The following is a 23725-nucleotide window of genomic DNA, read 5'->3' as shown; positions in this document are numbered from 1 at the left end:
TGGGGTCCCAGGTTTAAATCCTGCCACTGCATGAAACCATTGTTGATTGTTGTAAAAAGCCATCTGGTTCACTAATGTCCATTAGGGAAGGAAATCTGCCATCCTTATCTGGTCTGGTCTATATGTGACTCCAGACCCACAGAAATGTGGTTGACTCTTAACTGCTCAAAGGCAATTAGGGATGGGCAATAAATGCTGGCACCGCCTGCGACACCCATGTCCCATGAACAAATAAAAAAAAAGCACCCCCACTTCAGTCACCCCCCTTAAGCCCCCCCCCCCCCCCCCACCCCACCCCACTTCCCATCCCCACACACACACAGACTTTCTGCAGTTAGAAAAGAGCATTATTGAAGTGGTCAGTAGCTGTCAAACATAACAGGAATGTTTATAAACATTGTGGTTAGGATCAATGGAGGGTACTTAAGGTGCATTTAAGCGTGAATAAACAAACCTGCTATGTTTAAGCCAATCAAAGCCAAGTTAAAGGTATTGCACTGAAATTTCTCAGGGTTCACACCTTTTCAAGGGCGTTCTAGGAAGGCTCTGACACTTCAAAAAGCAGCGGTTGCAAAAACATAAGCCTGAGAGAGCAGCTGTGAGGAAAGTGAAAGTGATCTTGGCTTGATTCTTCACTGAACTGTCTGGCCTGCTCATCAGCTGTCAGGCAGAGCAGTTCAGAGTAAGAAGGCCACATCAGAGTTTGAACAGATTAGACCAGAATGAAGATCTTGAACAAAGGGCTGCCTGAGTTCACCATGCCAAGATTGATCTTCAGGTTGCCCAGGGCTGGAAGAGGCAGTCTAGACACAGGACCCCAAACACGGGGGAGGATCCCAGCATCAACCCCTTACCCACAGCCTGAGCCCAACCAACCTCCAGGACCCTTCAGCCTGGCAGCGGCAGAGGGGCACATAAGCAATGGGCTGATCCCGTTGAACCCCTCGGGGTCCATCGCTTCAGGACTGCACTTGGCAATACCCGCACCAAAGCCCACCCAGTGGAGTTCCCACTGCCGGAGCATGACGAGGGTGAGATTCGGGCTTACAGCCCATTAATTGCAATCAACTCAATGCAAATCAGCTGTTTGCATGTTCCCGCCAGAGCAGGGTGGGAAGCCCACAACAGCTGACAAGGCAGGAACAGAGGGCGAAATTCTCCGCCCCCCACGACGGGTGGGAGAATAGCGGGAGGGCCTTCCCGACATTTTTGCCGCCCTCCCGCTATTCTCCCACCCCCCCCCCCCCCCGCCGAAGTCCCGACCCGAATCGCTGCCGCCGTTTTTTTTTCCGGCCGGCAGCGATTCTCAGCTGTTAGATGGGCCGAAGTCCAGCCCTTTCCGCCGTTTTTACGAACGGCAAACACACCTGGTCTTGCCGTTCGTAAAAACGGCGTCACAAACTCGCTATTAATAACCATGGCACCGATTGGCACGGCCGTACCACGGGCGTGCCAAGGGTGCCATGGGCCCGCGATCGGTGGGCACCGATCAGCGGGCCCGATGCCCGCGCACTACTTGTCCTTCCGCCGCCCCGCAGTATCCATTCGCGGGGCGGCTGAGGGGCAACCCGGCCCGCGCATGCGTGGGTTTCGCGCAAAAACGCGATGACGTCACCCGCGCATGCGCGGGTTGGAGTCTTCCAAACTGCGTATGCGCGGCTGACGTCATACGACGCGTCAGCCGGCGCTAACTCCGGCAAGCCGGCTTAACGATTTTCGTTAAGCCCGTCTTGCCGGAGCCTACGGCGTCGGGCTGCTAGCCCCGACCGGGGACCAGAATCGGTCCCCGGTCGGGAAGGGGCGCGCTGCCGTAAAACCCGCCCGGGTTTTACGGCAGCTTTACGATTTCTCCCGTTTTGGGAGAATCTCGCCCAGAGACTGGGGATGGGTCTGCTGCCTGTCACCGATCCCACTTTTAGCCCGTCGCGGGATTCTCCGCCCGATCGGGATTCCTGATGTTAGCGACGGGGAACGAGAATGCCTCCCATAATCTCCTTATTAGGAAGGTACCTTCATTATTAAGTAGAACCCTAATTTTTACAGTGAGTTTAATTGTTAATTAATACACAAATTGATGAAGCTCGCTGGGAGAGTGACATGAGCTGCTGTTTTGTCGAGGCTAACAGCAGAGCAGTACAAATTGCCCATGAACCTTGTAGCAATTCATAGGGTATCTCTTCATTGCCAGAAGTAGATTGACGATTTATACATTTAATACCGAACAATGATATTAAACCCGCTACTGTTTTGACAGCAAAGTTTGGGCTATTATCGATCAATAAGATAACAGAAAGGATTTCTGATCACTGTACAATACCAGTAAGCTTTATATGCAATATGTTTGATATAATTTATGTACTCTATATTGACAGTGATTCCGTACCATGTGCTGGTCATTCCTAGTAAAAAGTTAGGAGGCTCCATGTTTACAGCTAATCCCTGGATCTGCATATCAGGAGAACTGGGAGAGACGGGTATCTTACAAATACCTAAAAGTATCCTTGAAATGACATTTGAGGTCAGTAGAAGATATAACTTTACGTTGATTTGACTTTTTCATGATAAAATTTTAATTTATTATTAACTGAAAAGTTTGGTGTACTTCACTTACATTTTTGTTGTTGTGAGATGCACAACATGTCTGGAAAATGCCTGATCCATCAGTCCCATTTTGTTTAGCCATGCTACCCACTATTTCCCAACTGAAAGGGTATGTGAATGATTCATTTAGTAGCTCTTTGTCTTTGCAACTAATCTTAAATAGGTGTGTTGAGAATGTCATAGATTGTTCTGTAGGAATTAAGATTTAAAATTTAAATTGTTGCTCCCATTTTTTATGTGTTCTGTTTAATTTAGGTCTTAAATTCTGCATAATCCAAACCAAAAAACTAAAAAATTGGTCTCATCCTGAAGAAAGCTTAGACTCAATAGGTCACAGTTTTATGTAGAACTACTAAATATTTTATTACACAACTCTTCTATATAGTTGAGGTTTTTGTATTCATTCTTGGGATTTGGGCATCACTCGCCATGTTGGCAATTATTGCCGATCCCTTCTATTTCGCTTGAAGGTATGTTGGGCATCTTTCTTGAACCAGTGTGATGGAACCATCAATTCATCAGACACTTGTTTCCGAAGTGAATCTAGGCTTTAATCGACTTACTTCAGAGCCAGCCTGTTACTGTTGATGAACTCGAAGTGACCCAGGCTAACTCTGGACACGGATACTTATACAACTGCACTAGGGGGAGGAGTCGTGGGCAGAACCAAAGGTGGAGCCCAGTACAAGTTCCTCAGTGCTCCCAGCGCTACTCCCCCTAATGGTAGGATGGCACTACTGCGCTTACAATAACAGTGTGAATTATTATATACATTCATATATTACATTCACCACATTCACCCCCTGCAATAAAAATCAAGTCCAGCGGGGGTGGTGGTCTAGTCTATAACGTCAGTCTGTCTGGCGGTCGGATTGTCCGCTGAGACCTGCGGAGCACCGGGGTTGCAGCCTCTTGCGGTGGCTGGATGGGTGTAGTGTGTTGGGGTACGATGGCAGACTCCAGGGAGGGTTGTCTTCGAGCTTCATACTCTCCTGGTTCGACCGGGGACTGGGGGCTGGCCGGCGCGGGTGCGCGGGACTGGTGGAGCGAGCTCGTGGGCTCGGGAGTGCAAGGGGGCGGCAGCATGGGGTGTAGGGTGAGAGGTCCTTCTGTGGGGGTAGAGGGTGCGCTGGATCCGGCGGGTGCCAGGTCCCGGAGGGATACAGTGTCCTGACGGCCGTCAGGGAACTCTACAAATGCGTACTGGGGGTTGCAGTGGAGCAGGCGCACCGTCTCAACAAGGGGGGTCGGTTTTGTGCCCCCTGACGTGTTTCCTCAGGAGTACGGGGCCCGGCGTCCTCAGCCATGCCGGAAGTGAGACCCCCGTGGTAGTGCCCCTGGAAAAAATGAAGAGCCTCTCGTGAGGGGTCTGGTTGGTCTCCGTACACAAGAGGGACCTAATAGCGTGGAGCGCATCTGGGAGGCATTCCTGCCACTGGGAGACTTGGAGCTTTCTAGACCGGAGGGTCAGTAGGACGGTCTTCCAGACCGTCGCGTTCTCCCTTTCCACCTGCCCGTTCCCCTTGGGGTTGTAGCTGGTAGTCCTGCTCGAGGCAATGCCCTTTTCGAGCAGGTACTGAAGCAGCTCGTCGCTCATGAAGGACGAACCCCGGTCGCTGTGCACGTAGCTGGGGAAACCAAACAGTGAAGATGCTATGCAGGGCCCTAATGACTGTGTGGGAGGTCATTTCGGGGCACGGGTTAGCGAATGAAAAGCGGGAGAACTTGTCTACGACGTTTAAGAAGTAGATGTTCTTGTTAGTTGAGGGGAGTGTCCCTTTGAAATCGATCGTGAGGCGTTCAAAGGGCCTAGAAGCCTTGACCAGGTGGGCCCTGTCTGGTCTATAGAAGTGCGGTTTGCACTCCGCACAGATCGGGCAGTCCCTGGTGACCGCTTTTACCTCCTCGTTGGAGAAAGGCAGGTTTCGGGCCTTGATGTAGTGGGCGAGCCGGGTGACCCCCGGGTGGCAGAGGTCATTGTGGATACTTTTTAATCGGTCGATCTGCGCGCTGGCGCATGTCCCCCGGGATAGGGCATCCAGAGGCTCGTGGAGCTTCCCGGGTCAATATTTGATATCATAATTGTAGGTGGAGAGTTCGACCCTCCACCTCAGAATGTTATCGTTTTTTATTTTGCCCCTTTGCGAGTTGTCGAACATGAAGGCAACCGATCTTTGGTCGGTGATGAGGGTGAACCTCCTATCTGCGAGGTAGTGCTTCCAGTGACGGATAGCCTCCACAATGGCTTGTGCTTCTTTCTCGACTGAGGAGTGTCGGAGTTCTGAAGCGGAGAGGGTACGGGAGAAAAATGCAACGGGTCTCCCTGCCTAATTTAACGTGGCTGCAAGAGCTACCTCTGAGGCGTCACTCTCTAGCTGAAATGGGGTGGATTCATCCACCGCCCGCATGGCCGCTTTGGCGATGTCCTCCGTGATGCCGTCGAAGGCCTGGCGTGCCTCGGCTGACAGGGGGAATCGTGTGGTCTTAAAGAGTTGGCGGGCTTTGTCCACATATTGAGGGACCCACTGGGCGTAGTAAGAAAAAAATCCCAAGCACCGTTTGAGGGCCTTGGGACAATGAGGGGGAGGGAGTTCTAAGAGGGGGCGCATACAGTCCGAGTCTGTGCCCAGGACTCCGTTTTCCACGACATAGCCGAGTATGGCTAGTATGGATGTGTGGAAAACGCATTTCTCCTTGTTGTATATGTGAGGTTCAGTTTCTGTGCCGTCTGGAGAAAACGTTGGAGGTTGGCGTCATGGTCCTGCTGGTCATAGCCGCAGATGGTGACATTGTCCAAGTATGGAAACGTGGCCCGCAGCCCGTACTGGTCCACCATTCGGTCCATTGCTCATTGGAACACCGAGACCCCATTAGTGACGCCGAAGGGAACCCGGAGGAAATGGAAGAGGCGGCCATCGGCCTCGAATGCCGTGTAGTGGCGGTCCTCCGGGCGGATTGGGAGCTGGTGGTATGCAGACTTCAGAACCACCATGGAGAAGAGCTGGTACTGGGCGATCTGGTTTACCATGTCTGCAATCCTGGGGAGGGGATACGCGTTGAGGAGCGTAAATCTATTTATAGTCTGACTGTAGTCGACCACCATAGGGAATTATTCCCCGGTCTTAACGACCACCACCTGAGCTCTCCAGGGACTATTGCTGGCCTCTATCACCCCCTCACTGAGTAGCCTTCGGACCTCAGCTCTGATAAATACCCTATCCTGCAGGCTATACCACCTGCTACGAGTGGCTACGGGTTTACAGTCCTTAGTGAGATTGGCAAAGAGAGGAGGAGGAGGGATTCACAGCGTAGCGAGGCTGCAGATCGTGAGTGGGGGCAGGGGCCCTCCGAAGCTGAGGGTGAGGCTCTTGAGGTTACACTGGAAGTCTAGGCCTAATAAGAGTGCCGCACAGAGTTCGGGCAAAACGTAGAGTTTAAACTTCGAGTAACTAGTGCCTCGGATTGTGAGTGTCGCGGCAGTGCGCCCCTGGATCTGGACCGAGTGGGAGCCTGAAGCGAGCGCAATAGTTTGCTGCGCGGGGAAAACGGGGAGCGAACAGCGTCTTACCAGATCTGGGTGTATGAAGCTCTCTGTGCTCCCGGAGTCGAAGAGGCATGGCGTATTGTACCCGTTGATGTGGACCTCTGCCATCGGGTTTCGTAGGTTCTTTGGTCTGGATTGGTCTAGGATGACCGCGCTGAGTTGCGGGTAGTCGGCGGCTCGATCAGCTGTGCTGGAGTGGCCCCGTGATGACTGCCCTCTGAGTTCGTAGTCTTGTTCGAATTCCTCTGCTGAGTTGTCCGAGGGCGGAGATGCCGATTGGGCCCGTGGATCGCCCGTGGCGGAGGATGGCGTCCAAGATGACGGCCCCCATGAATCGCACATGGCGGGCGACGAGGAAGATGCCGTCCAAGATGGCGGCCCCCATGAGTCGCACATGGCCGGCCACGTGGTGGAGGTTTTCCAAGATGGCGGCCCCCTTGAGTCGCACGTGGCTGGAGGGGGCGGAGTCAGGGCATAGGCCGCAGCGTTTCGGGCCCTGCGGGGCTGAGAGTGTGGGGAGCGGTTACTGCGAGTCGCTGGGGAGTTGGAAGCTGGGGCCCTTTTAGCGAGGCACACTCTAGCGTAGTGCCCTTTTCGCCCGCAGCTGCTGCAGGTCGCGTTGCGGGCCGGGCAGTGCTGCCGCGGGTGCTGGTTCTGGCTGCAGAAATGGCAGGCTGGAGCAGCATAGTGGCTTGCTGGGGCAGCATAGTGGCTGGGCGGCCGCGTAGCACAGGCCTGGGGGAGTCGCTGGTCGGGGGCCCATGATGGGGTCGCGGGGTCCACGGGGAACGAGTTAATGCTGCGGAAAGAGACCTCCATCGTGGTCGCTGCTTCCACAGTCTTTTCTTAGTCCTGGGCCCCCTTTTCCAGCAGTCGTTGGCGCACATAGTTAGACCTGAGGCCCGCTACAAAAACATCGCGTACCACCAATTCCCTGTGTTCAGCCACGGTAACCGCTTGGTAATTACAGTCATTGGATAAATTGTTAAGTTCTCTTAGGAATTCTGCGAGCGATTCCGTAGGCCACTGAAATGAAATGAAAATAAAAATCGCTTATTGTCACGAGTAGGCTTCAATGAAGTTACTGTGAAAAGCCCCTAGTCGCCACATTCCGGCGCCTGTCCGGGGAGGCTGGTACGGGAATCGAACCGTGCTGCTGGCCTGCTTGGTCTGCTTTAAAAGCCAGCGATTAGCCCTGTGAGCTAAACCAGCCCCTAGCTAAACCAGCCCCTACTGGCACTGACGGCGAGTTGTGAACACATGGCGAGCGTAAACTTCATTAATTGGCCTTACATACATTTTTTTGAGAACTGCTAGCGCCGCAGTATATGAACTGGCCGAGTTTAGTTGTGTTGAGATTCTATGGCTCACCCTCGCGTGCAGTAGACTTAGCTTCTGATCCTCTGTCGTTTCGGCTGTGCTCGCTTCGGCCAGGTAGGCACTGAAGCACCGGATCCAGTGGGAGAAGATTTCTTTAGCCTCTGCATCCTGCGGGTTGAGTTCCAGGCGTCCAGGCTTGAGGGCCGATTCCATAATCGATCTTTACTGTTCTTAAGTCGATTAAATTGATGGAACCATCAATTCATCAGACACGTGTTTCCGAAGTAAATCTAGGCTTTAATCGACTTACTTCAGAGCCAGCCTGTTACCTGTTGACGAACTCGAAGTGACCCAGGCTGACTCTGGACACGGATACTTATACAGCTGCACTAGGGGGAGGAGTCGTGGGCGGTACCAAAGGTGGTGCCCAGTACAAGTTCCTCAGTACTCCCAGCGCTACTCCCCCTAGTGGTAGGATGGCACTACTGCGCTTACAATAACAGTGTGAATTATTATATACATTCATATATTACTTTCACCACACAGTGCAATCAGTATGTTCCCATAATGTTATTAGTTAGGATGCCCGGGGATTTTGACACAGCAACAATAAAGGAACAGCAACAAAAGTTCAAGTCAGCAAGCTGTGTGGGAAACTTAGAGGTGATGCTATTCACATGTGCAGTTGCCTCCAGTAGTTTTTTTAAATTCATTTATGGATGTCACTGGTTAGGCCAGCATGAATTGCCCATCCCTAGTTGCCCTACAGATTGTGAGTTTGGAGGGGCTTCCAAAGAAACCTTGGTACGTTAATGCAGTACAACCTGGATCGTATGCACTGCAGCCACGTTTAGCTAGTCATGGATGTTTGATATGGTGAACACCGATTAAGTAGACTACTTTGTCTTTAGTGGTGTCAAGCTTATTGTGTTACTGTAGCTGATCCATCCTGGCAAATGGAGAGTATTCCATCACACCCTGGCTTGTGATATGTAGACAATGAAGGGGCGAGGTGGGGAGTCACTAATCGGAGAATATCTGACTTGTGCTAATATTCACAACATTTAAGTGGCTGGACCAGTTGAGTAGAGTTTCTGACCCAGGTTCCGGCCAACACTAACTGGCAAGAGACCTGCGTCGTTTCAGTGGGAGCGGTCCGACCAAGTTAAATGTTTATCAGGCACTTGAGTGGTCAGCCTCAGATCTTCCCCCAAGATTTAGGACCCGAGGCAGCAAAATTCCCGCCATCCAGGAGCTGCCGACTAAGCAGAGGCCGGCAGCTCCTCATTGCACATTAGCACCACCAGGAGCTTAGGATACTGCTGATAATGCACCCACTAGAGGCCTAGATCAAAAAGGGACCCAGGCCTCATTTGAGGGAAGGTGAATTGGTGGGGAGTCACTGGGAAGTGGGAGTGAAAGTGTCAGATGCAAGGGCAGAGGGTCGGTATCAGCAGGCACTCTGTTCCCAAGGCCAGGTCTCTTAATCGATTACTAATTGTTTTTGAAGTAGGGACGGGGAGCAGTGGGAGAGGGGGCCTGTGCCCTGGAAGGGCACTGGCAAATCTATAAACCTGTTTGCTGGGAGGCCTTCAGGAGGCACTGGAAACCAATTTGCCTTGGGGTAAATCCCTAAGTGACCACAAAATTCTGGAGTGCTCAGGGATAATAATCTTTAAGTGGCTTGTTAATGAGCTGATTTGTCCAGCAGCCAGGTTCCCTATTCAGTCCATTTCCACTACTGACAATGGGGGTCAGGTTTCCTGCTGGCAGGAGTGGGTTGTGCACCCCTCCCTCTGTGATAACACAGGTCTGCCTGCCACCTAGCCCCAAATGGGTTCTACTTAACTCAGCCCATAGATTTAAGTTTCAATTTGTTTCTCAGTTTTTTAATCTGTGACGTCAAATTTAGCTCTTACAATTAAGACATGGATATTGGGAGAAATCTATAAAGTCTAGAAAAATCTTTTTTATGTGTTATTGCCAAAGTGAGTTGTTTTTTGTTTTGACATAACAACAAACCTGTTCAAATGTCTTTCTGTTGTGTCTTCATTTCTCTAGTGTCAGAACTTGGGAAAACTTACAACGGTGCTGATTGGCCACGATAACTCAGGGTTGTATGCTAAATGGCTGGTGGACTGTGTTGTTGTTCGGAATGAGATAACTGGTCACGCATACAAGTAAGTAATTCTGAATGTTATGAAATAGAGAGGTTTCAGGAACTCCCATTAAAACTAAAGCTGTAGAAGAAAGTAGGAACACAATGCTTTATAGTCCATCCAAGTCTGTTCCTTCAACATAACAAACACAATTTTCTATATTCAGAACTCTATCTAGCCTACAGCTTCTTGGCAATCAAGGAGGAGGGGGAAGGCATCTGCATAAATTACTTCCCTAACCTTTGAGAGAAAATTGAATAAAACTCCAGAATATGAATACAGTATGATATTCTGAACTGTAATTCCTGGAGCAATAATTTAACTTGCTCTTAGTCCCAGCAGCTCAAGTACCATTGTGTTCTTTACAGTATTTGCTTTTTACCTCCGATGAGTTTAAGGGATGAGGCATGTTTCATGTGTTTGTGAACATTTGGATTAGATTGAAGTTTTTTATAATTGTTACATCATGAACATAAAACATACAGTGCAGACAGAGGCCATTCGGCCCATCAAATCTGCACCGACCCACTTAAGTCCGCACTTCCACCCTATCTCCATAACCTAATAACCCCTCCTAAATTTTGTGGTCACTAAGGGCAATTTGTCATGGCTAATCCACATCTGGATGCACATCTTTGACCTGTGGGAGGAAACCCACGCAGACACGGGGAGAATGCGCAGACTCTGCACAGTGACCTAGCGGGGAATCGAACCTGGGACCCTGGCGTTGTGAAGCCACAGTGCTATCCACTTGTGCTACCGTGCTGCCCCTAAACATCCTGCTCTTGTTCGTGCTGAATGATCCAATTAGCTGAATTTTAAGAGTGATTCATGCAAGCCTTTGATTACTGACAATAACAATTCTGGTTGACATTGTTTACAGCTACTCAACAATAATTTTTTAAAAATAAATAAATTTAGAGTACCTAATTCATTTTTTCCAATTAAGGGGCAATTTAGCATGGCCAGTCCACCTACCGTGCACATTTTTGGGTTGTGGGAGCGAAACCCACGCAAACACGGGAGAATGTGCAAACTCCACATGGACAGCGACCCAGAGCCGGGATCGAACCGGGGACCTAGGCGCTGTGAGGCAGCCATGCTAACCACTGCGCCACCATGCTGCCCCAGCTACTCAACAATAATGACAACAGAATCAGTGTTGCACATTGGAGCCATTTTAATATCATACTCATGGAAGTAAAAAGATTTTTAAAAACATTTATTTTGAACTGAAAAATATTCACTCGACTTCGGGAGCTCCAGCCCTTCCGGCAACCCTATGATTTGTAGTTCTGTCTCCTTGACTTGTTCTCCAAATCATCCACCTTTGCTCTCAGAGTCTTGTTCCTCTCCTCCACCAGCAGCATCTCAGCTTCCAATGAAGTCATTCGATCACCATACCGCGCCAAGGCCTCCTCCACACTCTTCAGCACCTCTCCATGCCCCTTCACAGCCTCCCAGGTTTTTTCGAGCTTCTTCCAAATCGGGCCAAGTAGAACAGGGCTAAAGAGCTGGCTTTTAAAGCAAACCAAGGCAGGCCAGCAGCATGGTTCAATTCCCATACCAGCCTCCCTGAACAGGCGCCGGAATGTGGCGACTAGGGGCTTTTCACAGTAACTTCATTTGAAGCCTACTTGTGACAATAAACGATTTTCATTTCATTTTTCATTTCAGTTGACCACTTAAGGGTTTCCATCATCATCCTGCCTTGGTCATCAAAATGCTTCACAAACTGTTTTCAAAACTCCTTCACTATCATCCTAGTCAGCATTTCCACCATGATATAAGCAAGGCCAGGTCCACCACCTTCTCTCCTGCTGAACTTCACGGGCTTTCTGACTCCGCTGAAGGATTACCCCCCTGGAATCTTCTTGCTACCAACCTTCTTCATAGATTTCACCATATTTTAGCCGACAAATTTTTCATTGAATACGATGTGCGGGTTTTGATAACCAAAATCCACGGGAACCGGGTTAAATAGTCCAAAAAACAAAGCCCATGGCGGGTGCTACCTCATGTGCGACCTTCTCCTCCCTGTCACCACTGGAAATCTCCCCACTTTAAATACTTCTATTGATCCACCACCTTGCAGGGCAGAGAATTCCAGAGATTCACCACCCTCTGCGAGATGAAATTTCTATGCACCTCAGTTTTAAATGACTGCCCCTTTATCTTGTAGCTATGACCCTTGTTCAAGACTCTCCCACGAGTGAAAACATTTCACCATCTATCCTGTCAAGCCCCATCAGGATCTTATATGTTTGAATAAGGTCACCCTTCACTCTGCTAAACTCCAAGGTATACAGACCCAGACTATTTAGTCTCTCTTGATGGGGCAACCCTTTCATCCCAGGAATTAGCCTGGTGAATAATAGGCGGCACGGTGGTTAGCATTGCTGCCTGATAGTGCCAGGGACCCGGGTTCAATTTCGGCCTAGGGGTAACTGTCTGTGTGGGGTTACACATTCTCCCTATGCCTGTGTGGGTTTCCTCCGGGTGCTCCAGTTTCCTCCCACTATCCGAAGATGTGCCGGTTAGGTGGATTGGCCATGTTAAATTGCCCCTTAATATCCAAAGGCTAGGTGGTGTTACAGGGTTTAGGTAGGGTGCTCTTTCAGAGGGTTGGTGCAGGCTTGATGGGACAAATGACCACCTTCTACACTGCAGGGATTCTATGAATCTCCTTTGGACTGCCTCCAATGTTACTACATATTTCTTTAGGTAAAGGGACCAAGGAACATCCAACTGCAACAAAACCTCCCTATTTTTAAACTCCAACCCTTTGCAATAAAGGCCAATTAAAAAATGCCATTTACCTTCTTAACTACTTGTTAGTACTTCATAAAGTACAAGGGACCAAACACAACACTGCTAGTTTTTGTGATTCATGCAATAGAACACCTATATCCCTCTGTACTTCACTTTCCTGCAGTCTTTCTCCATTTAGATCATCTGCCTTGTGATTCCTCCTACCGAAGAGCATGACCTCACACTTCTTCACATTGAACTCTATTTGCCGGGTTTTCACCCAGTCACCCAATCTATCTATATCCCATTGCAGAATCACAATATCCTCATCACAACATGCCCTTCCACCTATTTTCGTATCATCGGCAAATTTGAAACCCTTACATTCTATTCCTTCCTTCAGGTCATTAATGTAAATTGTGCACAATTGCGGGCCGAGAACGAATCCCTGAACTTAAATAAGGACAATTATGAGGAAATCAAAGCAGAGCTGGCTAAAGTCTATTTTCAAATAGTGGCAAAGATGAAGTAGCAAATATTCAAAAGGATATTTCAGAATGCACAGAATAAATACATTCCAATAAGTAAGAAAAAGTCCAAGGGATGGACCCACCCTCTATGGCAGGGGTGGGCAAACTACGGCCCGCGGGCCGCATGCGGCCCGCCAAAGGTATTTCTGCGGCCCACCAAGTCATTAAAAAAAAAAAAAAAAAAAAATTTTTTTTAAAAAAATTTTTTTTTTTTTTTTTTAAATTTTTTTTTTAAAGGTTAATGGGTGGGGGGGCTGTTGGGTTACTTACTGGCATAGGGTGGATACGTTGACTTGAGTAGGGTGATCATTGCTTGGCACAACGTCGAGGGCCGAAGGGCCTGTTCTGTGCTGTACTGTTCTATGTTCTATATGAGGCGCCCAGAATCATAACCGGGTGAAGTAATTATTTTACTTAATATACTATGCGGCCCTTTGTGAATTGTGAATTTCTGAATGCGGCCCTTGCACGGAAAAGTTTGCCCACCCCTGCTCTATGGATAACTGAAAAGGTTAAAGATAATGGGCGTGATTCACCCGTACCCGGCGGGGCGCGGGGTCCCGGCGGAACGGAGTGGCGTGAACCACTCCGGCGTCGGCCCGCCCCAAAGGTGCCGAATCCTCCGCACCTTCAGGGGCTAGGCCGGCGCCGGAATGGTTTTCGCCCCACCGGCTGGCGTCGAAGGCTTTTGGCGCCATGCCAGCCGGAGCCGAAGGGACTCCGCTGGCCGGCGAGAGTCCGCGCACGCGCGGGAGCGTCAGCGGCTGCTGATGTCATTCCCGTGCATGCGCGGGGGGGGTGTTCACCTACGCGTCGGCCATCGCGGAGGCTAACACGGCCGATGCATAGTAAAAGAGTGCCCCCACCGCACAGGCCCGCACGCAGATCGGTGGGCCCCAATCGCGGGCCAGGCCACCGTGGGGGCACCTCCCGGGGCCTGATCGCCCCGCGCCCCACCCCTCCCACCTAACCGCCCGCCCACACCGCCAGGTCCTGCCGGTAAAGGGCCTAGTCTGATCCACGACGGCGGGACCGGCAAAATACCAGCGGGACTTCGGCCCATCGCGGGCTGGAGAATTCTGGCAGCCCCGGGGCCCATTGAGTCGCGCCGGTCCCCGCTATTCTCCGAGGCGAGCGGCGCAATTCATGCCTCGCCGACTTTTGGAGGGCCAGAGAATTCGGAGGACGGCGGGTGCGGGATTGACGCCAACCCCCGGCGATTCTCCGACCCGGCAGGGGGGTTCGGAGAATCCTGCCCAATATCAAATTTAAAGAAAAAGCATATAACTGTGGAAAGACAGGTGGCAGGTGAGAAGATTAGACAAAGGAGCACCCCCAACATCCATGCGTGGCACCCCTCATGCCGATCGTGGGCAGCAAAAAGTACCAGCTTGGCATCTTGGCAGCGTCAACCTGGCACCTGGGAGGTGCCCTTGCCACCTGACAGTGCTACCTGACAGTGCCACCTGGGTGCCTTGGAAGTGCCATGCTGGCACCCAGCTGGCACTGCCAGAATGCCAGGCTAGCACTGCCAGGGTGCCTAGATGGCACCAGAAGTGCCAGGGCACCACCCTGCCCAAAAGGCATGCAGCTGGGGTACTCCAATCCTTGCGAGACTCCCACAAGTGCCGTTCCATCTGGTCCCCGTTTGTGGGGATCAGTGCTGAGTGGCACTCGCCCAATGTCTCCAAGGCGAAGGGAATGAATTCCAAAACCTCAGGTACCTCAGAAATCTGCACATTAGATGGCCAATGAATTGAAGAGGCATTTCTCATTAGGCTTACTATAGAGGATAAAGGTCACATCCCAAAGTTAGCTATAAACCAGCGAATGAAAGGGAGGGAGGAATTCAGGAAAATTACAGACACCAGAGAAGTGGTACTGAAGAAATTGTTGGAGCTACGCGCTAACAAGAGCCTAGGTCCCGATGGACTTTATCCTAAGGTCTTCAAAAAAATGAGATAGCCGATGCATGGATTTGAATTTTCCAAAACACCCTTGCTTCGGGAAAGATCTCATTGTATTGAAAGATAGGGACGGCACGGTTACACAGTGGCTAGCATTGCTGCCTCACAGCTCCAGGGACCCGGGTTCAATTCTGGTTTTGGGTCAGTGTCTCTGTGGAGTCTGCACATTCTCCCCGTATTTGCATGGGTTTCCTCCGGGTGCTCCAATTTCCTCCCACAGTCCAAAGATATGCGGTTTAGGTGGATTGGCCATGTAAATTTCCCCTTAGTGTCCAGGGATGTGCAGGTTATGGTGATCAGGTGGGGTAGACAGGGAAGTGGACATGGGTAGAGTGCTCTTTTGAAGGGTCAGTGCAGACTAAATGGGCCAAATAGCCTCCTTCTGCACTGTAGAGATTCTATGATAGTAAATGTAACTCAATTTTTCAAAAAGGAAGGAAGACAAAGTGCAAAACTACAGGCCAGTTAGCTAACATCTCTCGTAAGGAAAATATTAGAAGCTATTATTAAAGTAGTAATAGCAGGGCATTTAGATAAGGTAATCAGGCAAAATCAATATGGTTTTGTGAAAGGGACATGATGATTGACTAATCTATTGCTGTTTCTTGAGGAAGTTACACATGCTGTGGATAGAGGAGAACCAGTGGATGTACTGTACTTCGATTTCCAGAAGACATTTGATAAAGTGGCACATCAAAGGTTATTACGGAAAATAAAAGCTCGTGGCATAGTGGGTAACATATTAGCATGGGGGCCAGTTTAGCTCACTTGGCTAGACAGCTGGTTCGTGACGCAGAGCGAGACCAGCAGCGCGGGTTCAATTCCCGTACCGGGGTTATTCAAGAAGGCCCATCCTTCTCGATGTTTTCCCTCGCCTGAGGTGTGATGATCCTCAGGTTCAATCACCAGTCAGGTCTCCCCCTCTAAGGGGAAAGCGGCCTACAGTCATCTGGAACTATGGCGACTTTAACTTTAGCATGGATAGGAGATTGGCTGGCCAACAAGAAGCAAACAGTAAGACTAAATGGGTCTTTTTCAGATTGGCAAGATGTAACGAGTGGTGTGCCACAGGGATCAGTGCTGAGACACTTTACAATTCATATAAATGACTTGGAGGAATGCATTGAAATTTGCTGATGACACAAAAGATAGGCAGGGCAGCAGGGTAGCATGGTGGTTAGCATAAATGCTTCACAGCTCCAGGGTCCCAGGTTCGATTCCCGGCTGGGTCACTGTCTGTGTGGAGTCTGCACGTCCTCCCCCTGTGTGCGTGGGTTTCCTCCGGGTGCTCCGGTTTCCTCCCACAGTCCAAAGATGTGCGGGTTAGGTGGATTGGCCATGCTAAATTGCCCGTAGTGTCCTAATAAAAGTAAGGTTAAGGGGGGGGGTTGTTGGGTTACGGGTATAGGGTGGATATGTGGGTTTAGTAGGGTGATCATGGCTCGGCACAACATTGAGGGCCGAAGGGCCTGTTCTGTGCTGTACTGTTCTATGTTCTATGTTCTATGAAAGTAAGTTGTGAAGAGGACATAAGGAGGCTACAAGAATATGTAGCTAGGGTAAGCGAGTGGGCAAAGATCTGGCAGACGGAGTATAATGTAGGAAAATGTGTAATTGTCCATTTTGGTAAGAAAAATAAAAAAGAAGCATCTTATCTAAATGGTCAGAGATTGCAGAGCTTTGAAGTGCAAAGGAATCTGGGTGTCCTAGTACATGAATCACAAAAGGCTAGTATACAGGTAAAGCAAGTAATGGGAAAAGCTAATAGAATATTTTTGTTGATTGTGAGGGGAATTGATTACAAAGATAGGGAGTTTATGCTTCAGGTATACAAGACATTGGTGAGACCACAGCTGGAGTATTGTGTACATTATTGATCTCCTTATTTAAGGAAAGATGTAAATGCAGTTCAGAGAAGGTTTACTGGACTAATACTAGGAATGGATGGGTTGTCTTGTGAGGAGAGGTTGAAGAGGTTGGACTTGTATAGTGGTGAGCCTTCCAGGCAGGTGACCCGGGTTCGATTCCCAGCCATCACACATCGTCTTTAGGGTGGCACAGTAGCACAGTGGTTAGCACCGTTACTTCATAGTGCCAGGGTCTCAGATTTGATTCCTGCTTGGGTCACTGTCTGTACGGAGTTTGCATGTTCTCCCCATGTCTGCGGGGGTTTCCTCCGGGTGCTCCAGTCTTCTCCCACAAGTCCTGAAAGACGTGCTTGTTAGGTGAATTCAACATTCTGTGGACCCAAACAGGCACCGGAATGTGGCGACTAGGGGCTTTTCACAGTAACTTCATTGCAGTGTTAATGTAAGCCTACTTGTGACACTAATAAAGATTATTATATTATTAAGAATCTGAAGGGTCTTGGCAGGGGGTTAATGTGAGAGGATGGACGTGATTTAACGAAAAAGAAACAGAGTCCCGTTTTGAGTCCATTTAGTGGGTGCAAGCGCCGAGAAGGACTCTGTCTTAAATGGTATCTATTTCTTTTTAGGGCCTTGGCAAGGAACACCCCACCGAGGCCACACTTAGCTTAGTTTAACTTCCATTTTTAAATGTCCCGCCGCGATCTTCCTGATCCATGGACCCCCCCACCATGGCGCGATCTTCTCGACCTATGGACTCCCCCACCATGGTCTCTGGAACCCACCCCCCCCGACTCCCCAGTGTACTTATTTGGGGGTTCTCGAAACCGCCCCCCCCCCACCTCATAAGGGCAGGGCACCCACAGGCCTAACATGGGAAAACTGGCAATGGGCACCCTGGCACTGTCAACCTGGCACCCTGGCAGTGACACCCAGGCACCCTGACAGTGCTAGGGTGGTAGTATGAAGGTGCACGGTGGGATCAGGGCTGCCAGAGTACCACCCTCCCCAGAGCCCGACTACCCGGAGACATCCGATCACTTGGGAGACCCCCTCAAGTGCCGTTACGCCTGGTCCACATCAGTGAGGTTGCCCAGGAGTGGACGTTCAATCCTGCACCCTGGCATGGTCTGGCTCGGACATATTCATGTGAACATGTGGGGTAGTGCCCATGTGTGTGGGGGGTGACATTGCCCATGGGTGGGGGGTGTGGGAGACCAATAAGCTGACTTAGCGATCGGGAGACCTTTTCAAAATGGCGACCCGATCTCTGAGTTCAGCTCCCCAGTGCTAAAAAAAATTATAAGTGTGGGTAAACTAGTGAGAAACTCTTCAGGGCCGAAACAAATGACTAAATGTCATTGGCTAGCGGTGGGAAACTCCTGAAAAACCCGTCACAAATGAACTTAAAAAGTTTTTCCGGAGGATCGCACACAGAGAGTCCCTTTCAGGAAACAGTCTGCAAATCCTTCTGTGTTTGTCAGACTAATGCTCAACCTGACAGTATTGCAAAAGTTGCTGCTCAGCTGAAAACTTTGAGCAGACTCCCTAACCTGTATCAAACTGCATAACTGCAGACAGACCTGGATTCTTTCATTAATTACATAATCTCTATCCCCTCAGATCCCATGACCTGCTTACTTGATATAAACACAATGGGTGCTACTCTACCGGCCATGCTGCGCCCGAAACACAATGTGGCTGATAAATGAGAGGAGACCCCGCTCCCAGGATTTACCCGGCTTGCTACGCCTTGCGAGATCTAACGCGATCTCACGAGATAGCATGATGTGAAGCCTGCCCAATGTGGGCAGGATCGCGTGTTGGCTAATCTGCATATTAGAGTGAGACAGCTAATTGAGGGGTCAGCAAATTGGGAGGGGGGAGGGAAGGGGGAGGGTAAGGGAGTTAAAGTAGAGAAGGCGCAATGTGGTGGGGTGTTGGTATCAGAGGAGTTTGAATATCTGGAGTTGTTTGTTTGGATTGATGTGTTGTTCTTCTGATATTTTATGTATATATGTAAAAGGCGTGAATAAAATATTTAAAAAAAATTAAAATGGCATCCCAATCTCCCGCTGTACAGATGAGTTCCGGCGAACAGAGCTCCTCAGTGCAGAAAACGGGGTTGACGTGCGGCCTTGAGTACTTGTTCATCGCTGTGGTCCGTATCTGACCAGAAAGGCATTAGATAGTGGGATGTTTCTCAACGCTGCGAGCGCATAACAGGCGGCTAAATGCGCCCGCTATGGGACTCTTTCCTTTGTTTAGATCGGGCTCATTGTCTCAAATTATCTATTCTCCAGGGAATCTGCAGCAATCATAACAAAATTCCATTCGGCTCCCCTTTGTTAATAAATACCTGGTTGGAATGAATGATAATCTCACTTTTGTGACATCTCAATTACACCTTTTCCAGACATACCACCTGCCTGTAGGTTGAACCAGATTTTTTTTTAAAAATTACTCCAAAAGAATATATAATACAAACTATATGGAAATTTCTCTACATTCACCACAGCAACATCTTTCTGGTGGAGAGCTGTTCCCTGGGATTGGGCAGCCCTGTGACCATCCATTCCCTCAAGAGTCCCTACCTCCACCTGTTGTGCTGCAGCAAGTATGTAGTGCTCACCAGAGGGTGGTCCAAGAACCTGATCATCAACATTACCACCAAGGTGATAGTCTCTGCGATGGTTGATGGTACAGGTGGAAGCAGTGGCAGCACGTTGGTATCTTCCCTGGGTGTTCTGAGGGTCTGGATGGAAAACAGCAATCCCAGATGGCCCAGCCTTGTCTGATGGTAATCCTGCAAGACATAAGACATGGGGTGAGATCATGGGAAGGTCTGTTCTGTGTGAGAAGGGTGACTCACTTGCAATAGGGATATCTGCATTGCTTTGACTGTCACTTGTTGGTGCATGCCAAACTCCATTGCAGTCACTACCCTGTCCTCGGTCTCCCTCGCGAGTTGCAGGGCCTCTCCTCATAGAGGGGTGTGGACCCGAATATCTGGGATGTCTTCTGGTGCTCCTGGCGGTTATGTGCTTCCTTATCCTTTGGGACAAGTTGAAGGATGCATTGAAATGTTTGGACGTAAGTTTATGTTGGGATTTGTAGCTTGTGGCATGTGTGTACGAGGCTCCTGGCCAAAGAGAACAATCTACGTACTGGGGGTTTGTGGAGGGAGGGTGGGTTGTAAGCAAGATGCAAATAGATGGAGTGTTATTGGCCTCGAGGGGATTGGAGGCAGGTGTGAGGAGTGAGGGACGGGAGTGACTCCAGGGACACAAAGAGGTGGTTACTCACCTGAGCTGCTCTAAAGAAGTTATTCATCTTCTTACAGCATTGCATGCCGGTGCTCTAGGTGAGGCTAGCAGCACTCACAGCCTCTGCCACCTCATCCCAGGCCTTGTTCAGAATGTCGGGCTTGGGTCTCCACTCCACCCTGGGGAAGAGGGTGTCCCTTCTCTCCTCAGTGGCGTGCAGCAGGTGTTTTATTGACTGGAATGACAATCTGTGCTGAGTGGAGCACTTAAAATCTGCTCCAGCTCGTCAAACTTTGAACGCAAATCCTGACCCCCAGCGAATCAGATACCAAAGGGGCCAGGGAATCGGACGGGCTGCACATGGACTACGTGTTGTCCAATTTGTATAGATTTCTCCAGGCCAGCGGTCCCATGGTTCTAACTGACGGCAGCACTTAGCCTCCAGAACGGATAATCTAGCCCGCTGTCTTTCATATGAGATACTGGATGGGCTCCCACAAGTATCTCGAAAGGTCACATGGCACTACTTTGAAAAAGTACAAGGGAGCTATCCCTGATGCTCTGGCCAATATTTATCCTTCAATCAATATCACTAAAAGCCGATTACCTGAGATTCCTGTGTGCAAATAGGATGCCGTATTTCCAACAATACATCAGTGGCTATACTTTTTTTTTAAAGTACTTTGTTGGCTTTAAAGAGATTTTTGACATCCAAAGGTTGTGAAAATGCTATGCAAATGGAATTCTTTCGTTTCTTTTTTTCTCCAACAATTAATCCAAGAAATATATATACTGGAAACTGCATGGAATGGGAAGAGTGACTTGATGATGCTCCCAATTTTGTATTCATGAGGCATAAAAGAAAAATGACTCATTTTGTGTAATACATGTAACACAATGAAGTATTACTGTGCTCAATTCAAAATAAGTGCAGAACTGGGCACATATGGCTTTTGTGGATCATTTACTTGATGGAGATATGGATGGTTGGGCAAGAGGAGAGAGAGCCTTTGTTAAGGAATTATTCATAACCTTTTTCAGTTCAAGAAGATCATGAAAATCTTACACACTATAATTTCTGTCTGGGATATTATAACTTTAAATTTTAAATGGTTTTTACATCAACAGTCGAACTGGGAGTCATCTGATAACTCATTTGGCAAAAACCATTGTAGGCCAGAGTTCCAGCTCTGGATACTATTCCATGATGCACATTGGAAGTGTATACCATGATGCATGTTGGAAGTGTATCTGTAGACATCATGTAAGATAAGACTATTGAACTTGGTTCCCCATAGGCTTTTCACAGTAACTTCATTTGAAGCCTACTTGTGACAATAAGCGATTTTCATTTCATAGTGAATAGCCCATTAAAATGCATTAACTACAAAGAAGAGCCAGTTAGTTAAGGTAATCTTGAACTGCTATATGTTAATTTGTCAGCTCTGGAATATAATGGAGCCAATAAGGGCAGCACGAGGGCGTCATGGTTAGCACTGCTGCCTCAAGCCGCCGAAGACCCGGGTTCAATCCCGGCCCGGGTCAGTGTCCGTGTAGAGTTTACACATTATCCCTATGTCTGCGTGGGCCTCACCCCCACAATCAAAAAGATGCGCAGGCTAGGTGAATTGGCCTCGCTAAATTGCCCCTAAATTGGAAAAAAAATAATTGGGTACTCTAAATTTATTTTAAAAAATAACTAAAATAATGGAGTCAATTGTGTTTATCTGTTGCCAGGTTCCCCTGCGGTAGGTGGCTAGGGAAAGGGGTGGATGATGGGAGCCTGGAAAGGATCCTGGTTGGAGAACTTGCATCATCCATTCAAGAAACTGATGAACGCCACTGTCGAACACCCCCAATGCAGCAATCTCCAAGTATGATCAGGAGATTTGTCAATAGTAACTCCTACCAGCAGACAAAGTAAGTAAAATATGGGATTTCTAATAGGTAGGATAGGGAATTCAACCACAATAAAAGAAGAATATTTTTTATTCCTCAACTCTATATCTGTTTTAGCAGCAAATTACTATTTATTAGCACTATTGGAAGTTTGGAGATTTAAAAAATGTTTTCCATCATAGTGCAAAATCTGCATTCTGCTATGAGTGCTGTGAAACCTGCAGTGCAGTATGATGGAGTGATTTGGGATTCTATAATTAATTTACTTTTATTCTTTCACTGGATGTGGGCGTCATTGGCAAAGCCAGCATTTTTATTGCCCATCCTTATTGCTCCTGAGCACAGTGGATAGCACTGTTGCTTCACAGTTCCAGGGTCCCAGGTTTGATTCCCAGCTTGGGTTACTGTCTGTGTTCTCCCTGTATCTGCGTGGGTTTCCTCCGGGTGCTCTGGTTTCCTCCCACAAGTCCTGAAAGAAGTGCTGTTAGGTGAATTAGACATTCTGATTCTCCCTCTGTGTGCCCGAACAGACGCCGGAATGTGGCGACTTGGGGCTTTTTACAGTAACTTTATTGCAGTGTTAATGTAAGCCTACTTGTGACAATAAAGATTATTTTTTTAAAAGGTGGTGGCAAGCCGCATTCTGATTTGCTGCAGTCTATGTGGTGTAGGCATACCCACAGTGCTGTTAGGAAAGGAGTTCCAGTATTTTGGCCCACCGACAGTGAAGGAATGCCAATATAGTTCCAGTCAGGATGGTGTGCAGTTTGGAAGGGAACTTGCAGTGGTGTTATTCGCATGTATTTGCTGTCCTTATCCTTCTAGGTGGTTGAGGTCATGGGTTTGGAAGGCGCTGAGGAAGGAGCATTGGTGAGTTGCTACAGTGAATCTTGTAGATGGTACACACTGCTGCCACTGTGCATTTTGGTAGAGGGAGTGAATGTTGAACATAAAAGCAAATTACTGCGGATGCTGGAATCTGAAACGAAAGGGAAAATGCTGGAAAATCTCAGCAAGTCTGGCAGCATCTGTAGGGAGCTAACGTTTCGAGTCCGATGACTCTTTGTCAAAGCTGAACGTTGAAGATGGTAGATATAGTTAATTGTAGTGTATCTAATGTTAGATTGAACAGGACTCACATAATTACGATAAACTACTTCTCGGTGCTGGTCAATCTCATACATGTAGCATTGCAGAGACCAAGGATTATCTCCTGTCTTCTTTTGACTTGACAACATTATTGGTTTGTAAAGAGAAAATGAAACTGGTTAATTTCTGAGCAACAAATGATTTAAATGATCATGTTTATAGGGCTGCAAACCTGCACTACTTTGGTGTCTTTCCATTTATTACATTTGTCTCCCTTTCATGGTTAATCCTCTTAACGCACTACACTCATCAGATCACAGTTGAAAATTTAACAGAAATGAACAAAACATATTCTGAAGGGATTATTTTACTGTTGCAGAGCTAAATACTGGCCAGATACAAGGAATCTGTTGGTGAAGCTATTAATGGGATCGTCAAACACTTTCACAAGCCTGAGAAGGAGGTAAGAAACTGTTTTTCAAATAATTGAATGAAAATTGTTACTTGTAAAGTAATGGAAGTTTGAGATTGCCCATGTGGGCAAATCACTTTATTCAAATTTTATTTCAAAAGCAGTTTATTCTTGCAGTTAGGTTACATATATTTTTTTTAAAATTTAGAGTACCCAATTAATTTTTTCCAATTAAGGGGCAAGTTAGCGTGGCCAATCCACCTATCCTGCACATTTTTTGGGTTGTGGGGGCGAAACCCACGCAAACACGGGGAGAATG

General features: G+C 48.4%; 1 protein-coding gene across 1 annotated transcript in view; it reads left to right on the top strand.

Annotated features, from left to right (window-relative positions):
* Positions 1-23725, top strand: part of LOC119971886 (DENN domain-containing protein 5A-like) — a 387311-nt gene that overhangs the window by 343332 nt on the left and 20254 nt on the right. The window contains 6 exon segments of the mRNA XM_038808165.1: positions 2373-2518; positions 9527-9645; positions 21744-21903; positions 21905-21926; positions 23374-23396; positions 23398-23457. Of these exon segments, the coding sequence (XP_038664093.1) occupies positions 2373-2518; positions 9527-9645; positions 21744-21903; positions 21905-21926; positions 23374-23396; positions 23398-23457 (530 nt within the window).

This window comes from Scyliorhinus canicula, chromosome 9 (assembly GCF_902713615.1).
Source record: "Scyliorhinus canicula chromosome 9, sScyCan1.1, whole genome shotgun sequence".
Lineage (NCBI taxonomy): Eukaryota > Metazoa > Chordata > Chondrichthyes > Carcharhiniformes > Scyliorhinidae > Scyliorhinus > Scyliorhinus canicula.
The sequence above is the reverse complement of the archived record's forward strand: the minus strand, read 5'-3'. Positions and strand labels throughout refer to the sequence as shown.